We start from the raw sequence: 16,451 nt of genomic DNA, 5'->3' as shown, positions 1-16,451 counted from the left end.
CGTTAGCGCAGGCGGGGTTACCATACCATTTTCACCCATAAAAAAAAACACGGCTAACTGACCTGCTTCATCCTCACCTGTCATCCCTCACTGGTGCCCCGCCGGCGTATATATATCAGCACAGGCGGGGTTACCATTATTATCTAGTAAAAAAAAAAAAAAAAAACAAACTGGTTGAATAGGGAATTGTCAATGAGGAGTGGTAACTCCATCGCTAGCGATACACCTGTTAAGTCTATCTTGCAAACCATAGAGCAGCTGTACCATTCATTAAAAAACAAACTATAGGTTAGGTATATCGTTACGGCGGTCTCGCTCGCGGCCTCGACACGCGTGCGTACGACACGGTGGTCAGTGGCGACTACTCGCTACCCTCGTACCCTGCGCTCGCAGCGTCGAGGCGCGGCCGGAGAAGTATGCGGGGAGCGATAGGCACCTACCGTTGTCTTACTATGCGCGCCGGCTATAAAACTAAACATAAATAAATACACAGTTTTACAGAAGAAATAGTGTATTTTTTTTCTAGTACTTAATAACATATTAAACACCGAAAACTTCAATCTTGCGGTTCATTCTTCGCGAAGAACAGTGCGCATACAATGTCTCGCCCGCGGCGGCGCCTGCCGCTAGCCACCAATAAAAAAAATGTCACTAACATCACCACTTAGCGCTCGAACGCGATATAAGTCATTCTATCGGATACTTTGCACAGCGACCTCTGAACCACAGACTAGACGTGTATAGATGGCGCGAGTGGGCACATAGATAGATATATAGATGGCGCGAGTGGGCAGATAGTTACACAGATACTCTCTATTGTTTCCTCCATAAGGTTACAATAGTAAACTTATTATAGATACAAACAATTACAAGAAATGATCACAGTGAGACAACAATGGGCGGCCTTATCGCTAAGAGTGATCTCTTGCAGCCAACCTTTGGATGGACAGGAGTAAATTTTATTTCGCGTGTCCAGTTAAAACTGCTTCCTGATAGTAAACTCTGTTACACACGAGTTATATCAGTTTTTTTTTTATAACAGTAGGCAAACGAGCATGCGGCTCGCCTGATAGTAAGTTACCACCGCCGCCCATGGTCACCCGCAACACTAGAGTCATCGCAGTTGTACTGCGGCGGCCTTTTAAAAAGGAATATGCTCTTTTGTTGAAGGTTACGATGTCGTATCGGTTCGGAAATAGTTCTGTACTTACGGAATTTAACAATAAATTTGGAGTTTCACCATTAACAGACTGTTGTACTAGAAAATTTTAAATTTGCTATAATTCAGTATAGCGACAGGTTTGGGGGGAAAGGGATTGTTAGTAATGGAGACTGAGAATCCCACTTGCTAGCAATATACCCAACCAGGTCGACCTCCCCGCGGTTCCCCCCGGAAACTATCATGGTTAATTCCTGATGAATTCATCATGATGTGCTAACTGGCCTGTTTTCATTCTCATCTATCACCCTTCACTGGTGCTCCGCCAACGTATCCCGTTAGCGCAGGCGGGGTTACTATACCATTTTCACGCATCAAAAAAAAAAAAGTACAACGACAGGTTGGTCAGACTTGGTGGAAGTCCGACAAACGGTCTCTTTTTATAAAGTCCTCACATTTACCAACTCAATTTGACAAATTCTAAAATTTACTAGTTCAACCTATGATTAAGACACAAACAGGGCCTCTAGACGAAGTGGCAAGCGAATTCGATGATGGAATCGACATCGCTAGCGAGTTGACCAGAGGGAGACTATGTACAAAAGTCGATTGCTTGGGTACCTCTGTCCCATTCGTGTTTCAACCGTGAAGCAGTTGTGTTTGCATGGCTGTGTTTCGGTTTGAAGGGTGGGATATGGCGTGAATTTACTGGGTACAGAGGAATAACACCTGAGTCCTCAGGAATGGCAACGCATGGGGGGTATCATGGGCGAAACAGTATACTCTGTTATGTCCATGGTACTGCTCATGTCTATAGGCGACGGTTACCACTTTCCATCAGGTGGGCCGTCAGCTTGTTTGCCATTCTAAGTTCTATAAAAAAAAAAAAAAAAAAAAAAGAGTTCGGACTCGTCCGGAGTTGGAATGAGTCACCCGGCGTTGCTATCTCATTCTGTCTCACGGACTCGCCAGCGAAGTCGATTCCATCGACGAATTCGCTTGCCACTTGTCTATAGGGCCAGGAAGGAATACACAGTACAATCTCGATTATCCGGATATTCGATTATCCGGACTTATTCTTCGTGTCTAATAATCGATTTAGAAATAGTATTATGTATTAATTGAGTGAATAGGTGTTATGTAGTCCGTTATCTTTATAGCTCGTAATTTTTTTTTTAATATCGTATCGTCTAAACGACATATGTAAAACCCTTTACATAATAAAAGAAAAATATATTAAAATTTACCAGCCACTGTCTACCATCGTACGGCTCGCCATCGACAGGGAGTTCATCCTCATGTCCTACAGCCTCAATGGTCGCGTACTTCGCGGTTTCAGAGATATTTCCTCTCACAAACACTCAGGTTGTAGAATGAGCTCCCTGTCGAGGTTTTCCCAAGAGACTACAGCATGGGGTTCTTCAAAAGGGGGGTAAAGAGGTTTCTTCAGGGTCGGCAACGCGCGCGTAATACCTCTGGTATTGTAGGCGTTCATAGGCTACGGTAACCACTTACCATCAGGTGGGCCGTATACTTGTTTGCCACCTCAGTGGTATAAAAAAAAATTAATTATTATATATTGTTCGATTTGGCTTTCGAATCGATTATCCGGATTTTCGATTATGCAAAATACTTTTAGTATTATTTGATTCGGTAAATCGAGATTCTACTGTAGCTTCTTTTGTTAATAATTATTACCAATCTATTGCTATATGTGCTACGTTCAGAAATCACCACATTTTTTTTTATGAACGTTCCTAATTATTTAAGTCCTTTACAGAAACTAAAAGTCGTCGCGCGAGGCGCGTATGCGCCATCTATCCGCGTCCACGTCTGTGTTCCGTGTGTATCACGTGATTGTCCACTTTATCCCCTGACCGTGGCGGTCACGCTGCTCGCGAGGGCTCTAGAAGCCCTCCTGGTACACCTTGGAGTCGAGCCTCGCCTGCAGCAGCTCCAGCTGTCTCCGCGCCTCGCACTGCGGGAAGTTGTTCAGCTCGTAGTACTGTGGCGCTATTTTTAGCAACCACTCAGCTGAAATCAAACGGAACGAGTATGGAAACCAATCCAATTATGTATTTTAACATACTGATATTGTAAACTAGCTATACCGCGCGGCTTCGCCTGCGTTAATCAATATACAAGGTGTAAGTTACAGGTTGGTAACAACTGAAACGGTGAATTCAAATTTTTCGTTTCTCTGTCTGTTTGTACGAGCTAATCTCTGAAACTGTTGGACCATCACGGAAAATTAAAGAACTCCCGTGGGATAGTTGAACAACTATAGTAACTTATACGGCTTAGTACACAAGCTACTTAAGTAAAATCACTTTGACCTGAGACAAGGAGTGAGGACGACACGTCACTTGTTAATTTTGGTCCAGTGTTCCCGGACATAATGAATAGGTAGGTGCATACGTCGGTACATGCTAAACAGGAGTAAGAAATAGCACGCGGACAAAGTCGTTAATAAATATATAAAACAAACAAATTGTTAATAAATAAACGAAGCAGCCGCGGCGCGGCGCGTGCGCACTCACGTTTGATATCGGTGACGGTGCGTATGTAGTTCTTGGTGGTGAGCACGAACTCGTTGTATATGACCCAGTCGGGCTTGTGGTCCAGGCAGGTGGACGGGTGCAGCTGCACCACCTGGTTGTCCTTCACCGTCAGGTAGTAGCCGGTCCGCTCCAGGTGCGCCACCTGCCACCACAATATATCTTTACTGATCAAATATAAAATGGGGCAAAGGGAATGCTAGTATCTGCATTGAATTAGCATGCTACATGACTTTAGCTTTTTTAAACATAATTAAAACATCTTTGTTTTATTTATATGCGAGTTAGAATGGCGAACAAGCTGACGGCCCGTCTGATGGAAAGTGGTAATCGTCGCCTGTAGACATGAGCAGTACCATGGACATAACAGAGTATACTGTTTCGCCCATGATACCCCTCAAGCATTGCCATTCCTGAGGACTCAGATGTTATTCCTGTGTACCCAGTAAATTCACTGCCATATCCCACCCTCCAAACCGAAACACAGCCATGCAAACACAGCTGCTTCACGGTTGAAACCCGATAGGGACAGAGGTGCCCAAGCAAACGACTTTTGTACAGAGTCTCCCTCTGGTGTGTAAGAATAATTTCTAATAAAAATAAATGAATTACCTGCATAAAGAATCCGTTGACGAGCGCTTTCCTTATATTAATATAATAGTCTTTGCTGGTGAACTCCGTACTCGTCCGTTTTAAATTAAACCTGTACAATAAAAGGAATTCCTTTAAGACATGTACATCCATGTATATATATATATATATATATATATATATATATATATATATATAATGAGTAGGGATAATTTTTATATTATTATATGTATCACATCTCCCATATCTAGAACTAACAAAATTTTTCATCGTGCCTCCCACCAAACTGTTTATAATTACTCCTCTCCATCCAAAGGTTGGCTGCAAGAGATCGCTCTCAGCGATAAGGCCGCCCATTGTTGTCTCACTGTGATCATTTCTTGTAATTGTTTGTATCTATAATAAGTTTACTATTGTAATCTTATGGAGGGAACAATAGAGAGTATCTATCTATCCATGTTCACAGCGCGCGTTGTACAATATAGCGGAGTTACAGAGGTCCGGACTCGTCATCATCATCACCGCATTTCACAATAGATAGTTATAACTGTGTTCCACGAGAAAAACAAATAGTGATTTCATTTTTTAAACTAACGTTTACTTTTTATCGGATGGCTTTTAACAGGAAATTTACCCTTTGCGCTCTGTTGTCGCCGTATTTGCGACCTTAGAATGCTAACATTAGGGGGGTTATTAGCAATGGATTTTGACAGCCCCATTGCTAGCAATATGCCCTATCAGGTTGACCTCCACGTGGTTCCCCCTGGAAACCATCGTGAACAATTCTTGTTGAATTCGTCACGATGGGCTAACTGGCCTGCTTCATTCTCACTTATCATCTCTCACTGGTGACCCGCCGGTGTATACCGATAACGCGGGTGGAGTTACCATTCCATTATCACCCATAAAAAAAAAATGCTAACATTAATCCACTGTCGCGACTACAGCGACACGGTTTTACTTACTCCGCGCCCTTAACATTTTATATTAGTCGGTGTCTATAGAGACATGAGCAGTACCATGGACATAACAGAGTATACTGTTTCGTCCATGATACCACCCATGCGTTGCCATTCCTGAGGACTCAGATGTTATTCCTCTGTACCCAGTAAATTCAATTATTACTACGACAGAATGCACATTTTTTGTTTCCTTTGTTGTTATTTGTGGGCTGCAAGTAATGTAAATTAATTATATATCTATGCATGTATCGCTGGTGCCCCGACAGCGCGGGCTACCCGACCACCTGTCCCGCCGCCACCCACCTGTCCATGATCCGGCTGAGCTGCTGCCTGACGTTGTCGCCGGACTTGAGCGACCTGTAGTTGATGAAGTTGTCGTAGCACCAGTGCGGGTCCTCCATGTCTGCAAACAACACGCACGTGCTGAATGACAACTGCTGCGAGTGATGCCAGCTGCTACCTGTCTACTGCTGGACATAAGCCTGCCCCATAGAGGGGGATTTGCCAGTAGTTGTTACAGTTGGCAGGCGAGTTGGTGACCGCAGTTTGGTTTTGGTGATGTTTCAAGAGGGACGCTGCTGCCCATCCCTCGACCACTGTGGTGGCTGTTTACTATACGAAACAAGTAAAGAGGTTTCTTCAGGATCGGCAATGCACGCGTAATACCTCTGGTATTGTAGGTGTTCATAGGTTACGGTAACTACTTACCATCAGGTGGGCCGTATACTTGTTTGCCATCTCAGTGGTATAAAAAAAAAGTAGATGGCGCTGCAATCGAAACTTGTTCTTATTCTTATGTATGAATGTGCAGTGACAGATGATACCCGATCTTTTATTGGACGAATTATAATGCACACAATCGCAATGTCTCTTGCTAGTGTGTGTGTGTGTGTGTTTTTTACAAAGTTGTACAATACAAGAGTATAAAGACAAAAATTATAATAAATGATCAGTACATCGGTTAAAAATAAATAAAACTACTCGCCAATTTAGAAATTTTGCCTCAAATTTACCTTTAATTGTAAAATAATCAACAAGAACTACAAGTCTCGATACTAGCGCCATCTAGTATTACGTGTGCAATTTTGTTTAGTGACCAATCACTTTAAGTTCCCGTAGTCGCCTTTTAAGACACCCACGGGATGGCCCATTCTATGCCGGGACCACACGACCCTCTTTTATAAGTATAGAAGAAAACTAGTAGGCGGGTGAACTAACTCTGTTTGAAGGCGTGGTAGACGTTGAGCAGCGTGAGGTGGTCGCCGTCGATGTGCGCGAACCGCATCTTGGCCTCGTCCGCGGCCTTGCGGGCCTCGTTCGGCCGCACGAAGCACTGCGGCACTGCACAAGGGAATTGGCTCGTTATGAATATCACGGGGAGAGGGATTGTAGGTAATGGAGGTCTGAGTTCATTGCTCAACATACGCTTCCTCTTATTGGGGGGTTTAGCAGCCGCAGTTGGATTTTGGTAATGTTTTAAGAGGGACGCTACTGCCCATGTCTCGACCATTGAGCTCCCTTAGTCGCCTCTAACGATAGCCATAGGAAAGGAAGGGGTGGTCCATTCTATGTGTGTTTTGCCAGTAATTGTCACACTTGACAGGCGAGTTGGCAACCATAATTAGGCTTTAGTAGTGTTTAAAAACAGATGCTCCTGCCCATCCCTCTACCTCTAGATACTTTTAGCTGCCTCTTACGACACCCACGGGAAAGGAAGGGGGTGGCCTATTCTATGCTAGGACCACACGGCATAGATTGAGGCCTCATTGCTAAGCAATATACCAGGTCGACTTGCAAGCGATCCCCCCTGGACATCATCGTGGTTTATTTTTAATGTATTCATTATGATGTATCTACTAGTCTGCTTTAATCCTCACCTATCATGCCTCCCTGGTGCCTGCTAGCGTACACTGACAGCGCAGCGCAGGCGGGGTTACCATTCCATTATCATCCATTAAAAAAAATACTATGCTGGTACCCCGTCAACATTATACCATTAGCACAGTCGGATGCACCATTCAACCTTCACCCCGTACCGACCTGAGAGCATGGCGGTGATGGAGAGGATCTCGTTGGAGCAGTTGTGGTTGCAGCTGGCGATGAGCATCTTGGCGAGCTGCGGATCCAGCGGGAACTCCGCCATCACCGCGCCCAGGTCGGTCAGGTTGCCGTCGTCGTCTGCAACATGCGTGCAACATGCATGCAACATATAGAAATAACAAATTAATGCATTAATAGTAAACACTTTCTGACAACTCTGTGCTTAAGTAATTTATCACTTAACAGCATTTACACTTGCCAAATGAAGTGTGGCTTCGTCACAACTGACGTTTTGGAAAATTCATTTTTTTATCTAAAAAGATATACTTACAGGTCGGTCCTGTAGAAACTTTATCAAAACCGACTCAGTAGTTAAGTTTTTCAATCGAAACAACCGGGTTTTGTCACAACTGCAGTTAGATTTTTTGTGTTTCGACCATTCTCATGTAACGAAAGAAACTTACTGTTCGGTCCACTAGAAATATTATCAAAATCGGTTCAGTAGATTAGATTTTTAATCAAAATCGAGGGATGGGCAGCAGCGTCCGTCTTAACACATCTCTAAAGCCTGACTGCTACCAATCCGCCTGCCATGCGTGGCAACTACTGGCTAAACTTCCCAAGGGTAGGCTATGTCCAGAAGTGGACAGTTAAAGGCTGATATGACATAATGATGATGGTGAAGACGGTGATGGCGGCGCGACTCACCTAGCGCGGCCAGGTAGTTTAGCAGCTCGAGCGCCCGCATCAGGGTCTCGGGCGCCGGCGGGTCCATGAAGTCGAAATGCACCAAGTCGTCGATACCCAGCTTTTTCAACTGCAAAACTACAGATCCTAAGTTTGATCTGCAACGGCAATGCGGTCCGGCATTAGATATGTTGCAACGGGCGGGCGGCGGGGCGGCGGGGCGGCCGGTCCCGGGTTCGTGGACGGTGGTTTGCAACATTAGTGGTATTTTTTTTTTATACCACTGAGGTGGCAAACAAGTATACGGCCCACCTGATGGTAAGTGGTTACCGTAGCCTATGAACACCTGCAATACCAGAGGTAATCCGCGTGCGTTGCCGACCCTGAAGAAACCTCTTTACCCCCCTTTTGAAGAACCCCATGCTGTAGTCTCTTGGGAAAACCTCGGCAGGGAGCTCATTCCACAACCTGAGTATTCGTAGGAGGAAACATCTCTGAAACCGCGCAGTACGCGACCATTGAGGCTGTAGGACATGAGGATGAACTCCCTGTCGATGGCGAGCCGTACGATGGTAGAAAGTGGCCGTGGGCATCATATTGAACAATTCCTCTGAGCACAATCCATTGTACAGGCGGTAGAATACGCAGAGTGAAGCAAAATCTCTCCTAAGACTTAAGGGTTCGATACCGCTTGTGAGCCTGGGATCATCGACAATTCTTATAGCTCGTCGTTGCAACGAGTCGAAAGGTTCAAGCTGGTATTTAGGTGCACCGGCCCATAAGTGACAGCAATACTCCATGTGGGGCCGGATTTGCGATTTGTACAGAATTAATCTGCTGCTGCTGATCCGGCGTGAAGTAATGCTTCGCTCTATTGAGCACACCGAGTTTTTTGGATGCCAGCTTCACCTTATCTTCGAGGTGGCCACGGAACTGTACGTCACTAGAGATGTCGACACCAAGGATCCCAATGCTTTTAGAGATGTTAAGAGACGTGCCTTGGAACTGTGGAGCCACAGCAAATGGGGTTTCCTTAGCGGAGAACGCGCAAGGTTGTGTCTTAAAAATTGTGGTATAGCAGGCGGCGGTCACCTGAGTATCTCCGGGTAGGTGTTGTCCTGCATCTCGTTCCTGTAGGCCTTCTCCGTGTAGAGGCGGAAGCACTTGCCGGGGCGCGTGCGGCCGGCGCGGCCGGCTCGCTGCTGCGCCGACGCCTTGCTGATGGGCGACACCAGCAGCGACTCCACGCGGATGCGCGGGTTGTACACCTGCGCGGATACACAACGTTACATACCTGTCCACTGCCTCCGTACATTGCATATATACCTGATCCTACCACGAGCGGTCAAATGACCGCTTTAAAATATAGTATGTATCTCAATATAGGAAGAGATTTTAGCCAATTGAATAGTGAACAAGTAAATAATAGTAAGTTGTGTAGGATGAACGTGCCTAGTTTAAATATGTACAAAAAGGACGCATCCCAATTGACAGATGACATTAGTCGGGAATTTTTCCGTTGGTTTCCCACCTCTGTTCCCGCTCTTTGAAGTCAATAAATATATATTTGCAAGTGAATAAGTTTTATTTAAATATAACAGGTTGTAAATATTGAAAAATGGCTTGTATGTCATATTATAGGAAACGTCAATAAGCTACATGGTGATACATTAACGTTGTACATTAAAATTCTGAAACCGTTCAAAAACGGCCATTTTAACCCACTTGGTAGGTTTAGTGTTAAAAACTGAACGGATTTTGATGGAAAACTCCTATGGGACCAATTTATAATTTTTGAGATAAAAAAAAATAACTTCCCAAGTCAGTTTACGATTAACGGAATTATGAGGTAACAAACGTTAAAAAAAATCATACAACCAAACTTAGAACGCCTTTCTCTTTGCAGCTGGTTGAAAAATCTAAACATCTTACTTTCAAAAGTCGCATACAGATCAATTCACTACCGCAGCGGCCAGCAACTGAGGCATTGATGGACGAACGTGCAAATGTGGGCGAAGTCGAAGCCGAGGCACACATACGTGAGTCCATCAATGCCTAGTTGTGGCCAAGGCTTGTATAGTACGTTTCTCAAACAATGCGCGGAAATCAAAACCACAATTTTATTTTTTAAGTTCAATAACGAATAATGAACAATAATAATTTTTTCACTGAATCCATAAACTATTATTTCTATAAAATAATGGGCCCCTTTGTAATTTTTGTTCTTGTATTTTTTATTTCTGTGTTTCATATCATTTGTTTCACTAAAAATTTAATACTCCAGAAACACAGGTTTTTTCATACCCACCTTGGGAGTTAGGGACTTTTTTTTTTATACAACTTAGAATGGCAAACAAGCTGACGGCCCACCTGATGGATAGTGGTAACTGTCGCCTATAGACATGAGCAGTACTGTGGACATAACAGAGTATACTGTTTCGCCCATGATACACCCCATGCGTTGCCATTCCTGAGGACTCAGGTGTTATTCCTCTGTACCCTGTAAATTCACGCCATATCCCACCGTTCAAACCGAAACACAGCCATGCAAACACAACTGCTTCACGGTTGAAACACGAATGAGTTGGACTTCACACTATATTGCAACAAAGAGTGAAAATAATGATTTACTATTATTATTCTATCCCTCAGTTTGGGATGCAAAGACTCAGCCAAGAAAGACTGGTGAAAAACTCAGTGGTTGCTTTTTTCAAAAACTTGAATTGTATAAACGATGTACCATATTTGTATGTATAGAAGGTAGACATACCTTCTGTTTAGCGAAGCCCGGGTCTATGACGAACACAACGCCATCTATGGTAAGCGACGTCTCCGCAATGTTCGTGGACACGACCACTTTGCGACCTATGGCGCCGTTGGCTTTGTTCGGCGGCGCCGCCTCGAAGATTCTGGAAACATAGTTATTCGTGATTCGCATAATTGTTTTAGTGATCATCGTACCAGCTGGTAACTGTCCACTGCTGGACATAAGCCTTGTCCATAAAGGGAGTTTTGCCTGTAGTTGCCACGCTTGGCAGACAGGTTAGTAACAGCATCTAGCTGGCTTTGGTGATGTTTTAAGAAGGATACTGCTGTCTACCCCTCGATAATTATTAGGGGGAAAGGGATCGTTAGTAATGGAGACTGAGAATCCCATTGCTAGCAATATACTCAACCAGGTCGACCCCCTCGTGGTTCTCCCTGGAAACTATCATGGTTAATTCCTGATGAATTCATCATGATGTGCAAACTGGCCTGTTTTCATTCTCATCTATCACCCTTCACTGGTGCTCCGCCAGCGTATCCCATTAGCGCAGGCGGGGTTACCATACAATTTTTACCCATAAAAAAAAATTCTAAAATTTTACCAGCGAGTTACATAGGCCAAATATTATTTATTTGAAATTCTTGTCTTCCCATGCGAGGCCGGACTGAACAACTAGTTTTAAATATCCCAACTTACCTCTGTTGCAGATTCGGTGGTAACGTAGAATACAGCGGTATACACTTCAACTCTCCAGCATCTGGTCCCAAATTGTCTATCTCCCTTTTTATCCTTTTACACGCATCTTCTATCTCCTCCTGGCCCGTCAGGAACAGCAGTATATCGCCAGCAATCTCTTCGCATATGTGTATTTGTATCACGGTCCTGATTGCTGCTTCTAAATAGTCCCTCTCCGGTTGCGGGGTGTAGAAAATCTCAACAGGGTGGGTACGGCCTGGTACATTCATCAGCGGTGCATTATCAAAGTACTGTTGGAACTTGCCAGCATCTAATGTGGCCGACATGATCACCAGTTTGAGATCTGATCGCTGTTTTATCACTTCCTTCAGCACCCCCATCAGGATGTCTGTGGCCAGCGTCCTCTCGTGGGCTTCGTCGAGGAGTATCACTCGGTACTGTTCCAGCATGGGGTCGGACATGGCCTCGCGGAGTAACATACCGTCTGTCATGTATTTCAGGACAGTCTGCGGACCGGAGCAGTCTTCGAAACGGATGCTGTAGCCCACTTGTTGTCCTGGAAAGAGGAGTTTTAAGATGAGTAATTTCTTGTTTATGTATGTATGTGTTAGCAGTTAATTGTTTATTGCTGAACATGGCTTCTCCCATAGGAGGGGGGGGGGGGGGTTTACAATAGTTATTACATTTAGCAGGCAGGTTGGCAACTACAGTTTGGCTACAGTTTTAAGATGGACTTACTACTACTAGATGGATTATTTTAACTTAATCTGGGACTTAGTCGCCTCTTACAACACCCACGGGAAAAGAAGCCTGCCGGGACCAAACGGCAAAAGACCCGAAAGGGGGCTTGTTAGTAATACAGACTGCCAGTCCCATTGCTAGCAACATACCTCGTCAGGTCGACCTCCATGTGGTCCTGGAAACCATCGTACTGAATTCCAGGTGTATTTATCGCGATGCACTAACTGACTTGCCTTTTCATCCTCACAATAGGTGAGGATAAAAAGGCAAAGAAATCTTTTCCTGGTGCCCTGTTAGCGTATATCGTTAGCACGAGCGGGGCTACCAGTCCATTATCATCCATTAAAAAAAAAAAACACGGTAAAAGAGTAAAAAGAGCTAATATGTAGATACCTAGATGGACCTGTGTCCACCAAATAGGAGACGTGCTGAAGAAGGGCCAAATTAAAAGTACCCGTAACCGGCGAGCGTGTATGAAAAGATTGATGAATGTGGAGGAAGCGAAAGAGGTTTGTTTGAATCGAAGCATTTGGCGTTCCATTGTTTCTGCCTAGCATAATGGGAGACAGACGTGACAGATAGGTGTGTATGTAGATGCTAACCTAAAGCGACGTCCATTTCCTCAGCCACCCTCTGTGCGACAGACATGGCCGCGACCCTCCTCGGCTGCGTGCAGGCCACGCCCTTGGACTTGCCAGCGGTGACGGCCGCGAACTCCACCGACCACTGCGGTATCTGTGTGGTCTTGCCGGAGCCCGTCTCGCCGACCAGCACCACGCACTGGTGCGTGTTTAGGAGCCGCATGAAGTCGTTCTTGTACTCCCATACGGGGAGGCCCAGGCGCCGCCTCAGCAACTCGTGGTAGCGCTGCGAGTGTGGCAGACCTGTGGAAATTTTTTTTTTTAACATAATAACTAGTTACTAACTAATTAATACTAATTGCTAATTTCAAGAACATTTACCTTATTTATTTTACCAGAGGGAGACTTTGAATAAAGTCGTTTGCTTGGGCACCTTTGTTCCATTCATGTTTCTGGCATGAAGCAGTTGTGTTTGCATCAGTTTGAAGGGTGGAATATGGCAGTAAATTTACAGGGTACAAAGAAATAACACCAGTGTCCTCAAGAATGACAACGCGTGGGGAGTATCACGGGCAAAACAGTATATTCTGTTATGTCCATAGTACTTTACATGTCTAGGCGACGATTACCACTTTCCATCAAGTGGGTCGTAAGCTTGTTTGCCATTCTAAGTTACATTAAAAAAAATACTATTTATATGCGCAAAGCGGTTTGCGTCTTTCTCCATTATGCACACAGCCAAGGAGTGGAACTTCCTGTTTATGTTTTTCTAACTAAATATAATCTACATTAATTTAAGGCAAATATGTATAGGCTAATTGTGGGCCCGTGAGCCCCATCTTAGACCACATCATTGCTTTTGAACAGGTGAGATTGTAATCAACTCTTTCAATAATAAAAAATAAATTGTGGACCCAGTAAACATTATTCTGGCATATAAATTGGGCATCATCATCATCATCATCACATCAGCCTTTAACTGTCCACTGCTGAACATAAGCCCCCTTTGGGGAATTTTACCAGTAGTTGCTACGCTTGGCAGGCAAAGTGGCAACTGTAGTTAGGCTTTAGAAATGTTTCAAAAGGGACACTGCTGTCTATCCCTTACTTTCCCTTAGTCAGCTCTTAGGACACCCAGGAGAAAGGCTGGGGTGGCCTATTCAATGCTGGACTTTGTTAATTTGAAAATGATAAGACAGTATTTAAAAGAGATTTAAGTTGAAATAAGGAAGTATGAGCTAAATACTCACCAGTGAAGGGGTTGACTCCTGGCGTGCTGGTGGCGGTGGGCGGCATGCTGGTGCCGATGGTGGCCACAGTGTCCGTGGACGACTCCCCGCTGCTACCCGACTTCGCCGCCGCAGCAGCTTTTTCCTCCCTGGGGATTGACGAGAGAGCAATTCGGTATAATCTACTATAGTTGTAAAAGCAAAAATTTTATGGTGAATTTTGAGGTTGGTTGCACACGCGTCACGCTTTTATACAAAATTTTGCGAATGAAATTTGGTACACTAAGAAATTGTTTTAATTATTTATTTATTAACTCTTTATAACACCTCTTTATTGTAAGGTTGGCTAAAACAAAAACAGCCGATTCAACGAATGGCACATCATTTTCCCACTGGAAATGCACCACAGCCATAAAATTAACGATTCTTAGTTTTGACGCCACACAATCTACATGACGCATGGTACGTAAGTTTCCCCCGCCAATAGCGCTTGCTCGTATGTAGTTTGGTATACTTGTGGCGTAACTTTAATATGAATATTACATTGTTGTTTTTTTAGTATTTTATTGTGAAATACTACGAAACATTTAATTTATTTGTATTGAATTTATTCGATCAGTCCCTCTCTTAACACTAACTTTCAACTAACTGAACAAATTTGAATGAAATTTGGTACACTGGTAAGTTATAATTTAACTTAGAAAATAGATTTTACACATTGATTCGCTCAAGAGAAGCCATTTTTTCCCGTAAGTAAGAAAACCTTTTTTTTCCCTGTACCTTACACAGAAAAAAAGGGTAGGTATATACCTACTTATACTTTTTTTGCAAAGCAATTGAATGGATTGTAAGAAATTAAATGATAAAACTGCTATATGAGATTTTACCAATAAAATTGTAACTGAGCAATATTTGGACACAGAATATATTTAAGAGAAATGGACATGAGGTATTTTAATAAGATCAATGTAGGCTGTAAACAATAATTTTTAGAACTTTTTGTCTGTTTGTATATTTGTTGTAATATTACACAAAAACTAATGCATCAAAATGGGGGGGCAAAGGGATTGTTAGTAATGGAGACTAAGAATCCCATTGCTAGCAATATACCTAACCAGGTCGACCTCCTCGTGGTTCCCCCTGGAAACTATCATGATTAATTCCAGATGAATTCATCATGATGGGCTAACTGGCCTGTTTTCATTCTCATTGATCACCCTTCACTGGTGCTCCGCCAGCATATCCCGTTAGCGCAGGCGGGGTTACCATTCCATTTTCATCCAATAAAAAAAAAATGCATCAAATTGGGTGCAGTTTTCACAGTTGTGTTTCTGAAGTTGTAACTTAAAATCTTGTGTATTTTATTTATTTTGATACACCAATTAGAAAAAGTCTAATTTAATAGATTTCCTACTTCTGATATCATGCATATAAAGTAACAGGCAAAAAACTAAGTAAATTTTTTTACATTTTACATTTAAAAAATATAGCACCTGTCTTGTATCTATGGCTCATAAGCTATGGACTATTTTAGTGTGTTGGATTATGGACTAAAATATTGAAAAAAATATTGGTAAAACAAGACTAAGAAGTAAGTCTATAAGTTTGACAGTTCAGCACATTCCGATCGGTGACTGTTAATAAACATTAAAAAAAAATTACTTAGGTAGATATTTTTATGAGTAATAATAACTATTTTATATCTAATTCCCACGTGCTATTAATAAATTTAAATAACATATCTAGTGCTTACGGTTTAAACTTGTTTAACACATCGACCGGTCTAAGTAAACATTATAAAAAAAAAATTATTTTATGATAAATCTATGAAACTAAATAAGAGGAGAATAAAAATATGTTAATAGATGTAAATAAATAGAATATCAAAACGAATTTAGGCCAAAATTAGCTACAAACAAAGGCTAAAAAACGCATGGTTATTGATTGGCAAATACGATTAATAGTAAGTTTTTCTGACCTTTTTTTCTTGATAAAGGGATCCATCATTTCTATACGTCGTTTAGACATAACTCATTCAACACTGAATCAAAAAATTTAACAAGAAAAATCTAAATCAATTTTGGACGATACCTACGCCACTAAGAAAATGGCGATCGAAAAACTAATAAAAAAAATATGTTTAATTGTTTATGGCTAGTTTGTCAATACTGGAACTCCGTCGACGGTCAAAATTAATAAATATCCGTTGTATTGTTGAAAAATATCTAAATTAGATATCCTTTATTGAATAGTTTATAAAAACTAAACAAGCACACAAAAAATTATAATCGGTATGGTTTAACCTAGCGCTGGATTCCAATAATAATTGATGTTCAAATGTACAATCTGAAACTTAGTGTACTCTTTATTCACTGCTATTTATACAATGACAATGAGTGAAATTCTTATTTTTTACATACTTGTTTGTTTATTTCATTTC

General features: G+C 42.6%; 1 protein-coding gene across 1 annotated transcript; it reads right to left on the bottom strand.

The window, feature by feature from the left end:
* Window positions 1-493: 493 nt before the first annotated feature.
* On the bottom strand, window positions 494-16,137 carry LOC113514589 (putative pre-mRNA-splicing factor ATP-dependent RNA helicase PRP1). Its single transcript, XM_052894818.1, has 13 exons — window positions 15,990-16,137; window positions 14,033-14,160; window positions 12,804-13,085; window positions 11,461-12,016; window positions 10,768-10,906; window positions 9,090-9,265; window positions 8,019-8,155; window positions 7,311-7,448; window positions 6,489-6,611; window positions 5,574-5,673; window positions 4,330-4,420; window positions 3,700-3,862; window positions 494-3,193 (listed from the first exon to the last, which is right to left on the bottom strand). The coding sequence occupies exons 1-13, from the start codon at window positions 16,037-16,039 to the stop codon at window positions 3,066-3,068; spliced, it is 2,211 nt and encodes a 736-aa protein (XP_052750778.1). The 5' UTR covers window positions 16,040-16,137; the 3' UTR covers window positions 494-3,065.
* Window positions 16,138-16,451: the final 314 nt, after the last annotated feature.

The sequence above is a fragment of the Galleria mellonella genome, unplaced genomic scaffold, assembly GCF_026898425.1.
Source record: "Galleria mellonella isolate WM207_F2 unplaced genomic scaffold, CSIRO_AGI_GalMel_v1 utg232, whole genome shotgun sequence".
Classification (NCBI taxonomy): domain Eukaryota; kingdom Metazoa; phylum Arthropoda; class Insecta; order Lepidoptera; family Pyralidae; genus Galleria; species Galleria mellonella.
Note: the sequence above shows the minus strand (reverse complement) of the source record. Positions and strands in the feature narration are given on the sequence as shown.

What these genes read in the sequence shown, in the direction of transcription:
- LOC113514589 (XM_052894818.1), bottom strand. Translation starts at nt 16,039, where the DNA reads ATGTCTAAACGACGTATAGAAATGATGGATCCCTTTATCAAGAAAAAA. An exon ending in CCACCGAATCTGCAACAGAG is followed by an intron (nt 10,907 to 11,460) that starts GTAAGTTGGGAT and finishes CTATGTTTCCAG; the next exon opens with AATCTTCGAGGCGGCGCCGC. An exon ending in CTACCACGCCTTCAAACAGA is followed by an intron (nt 5,674 to 6,488) that starts GTTAGTTCACCC and finishes TGTTGTTTGCAG; the next exon opens with ACATGGAGGACCCGCACTGG.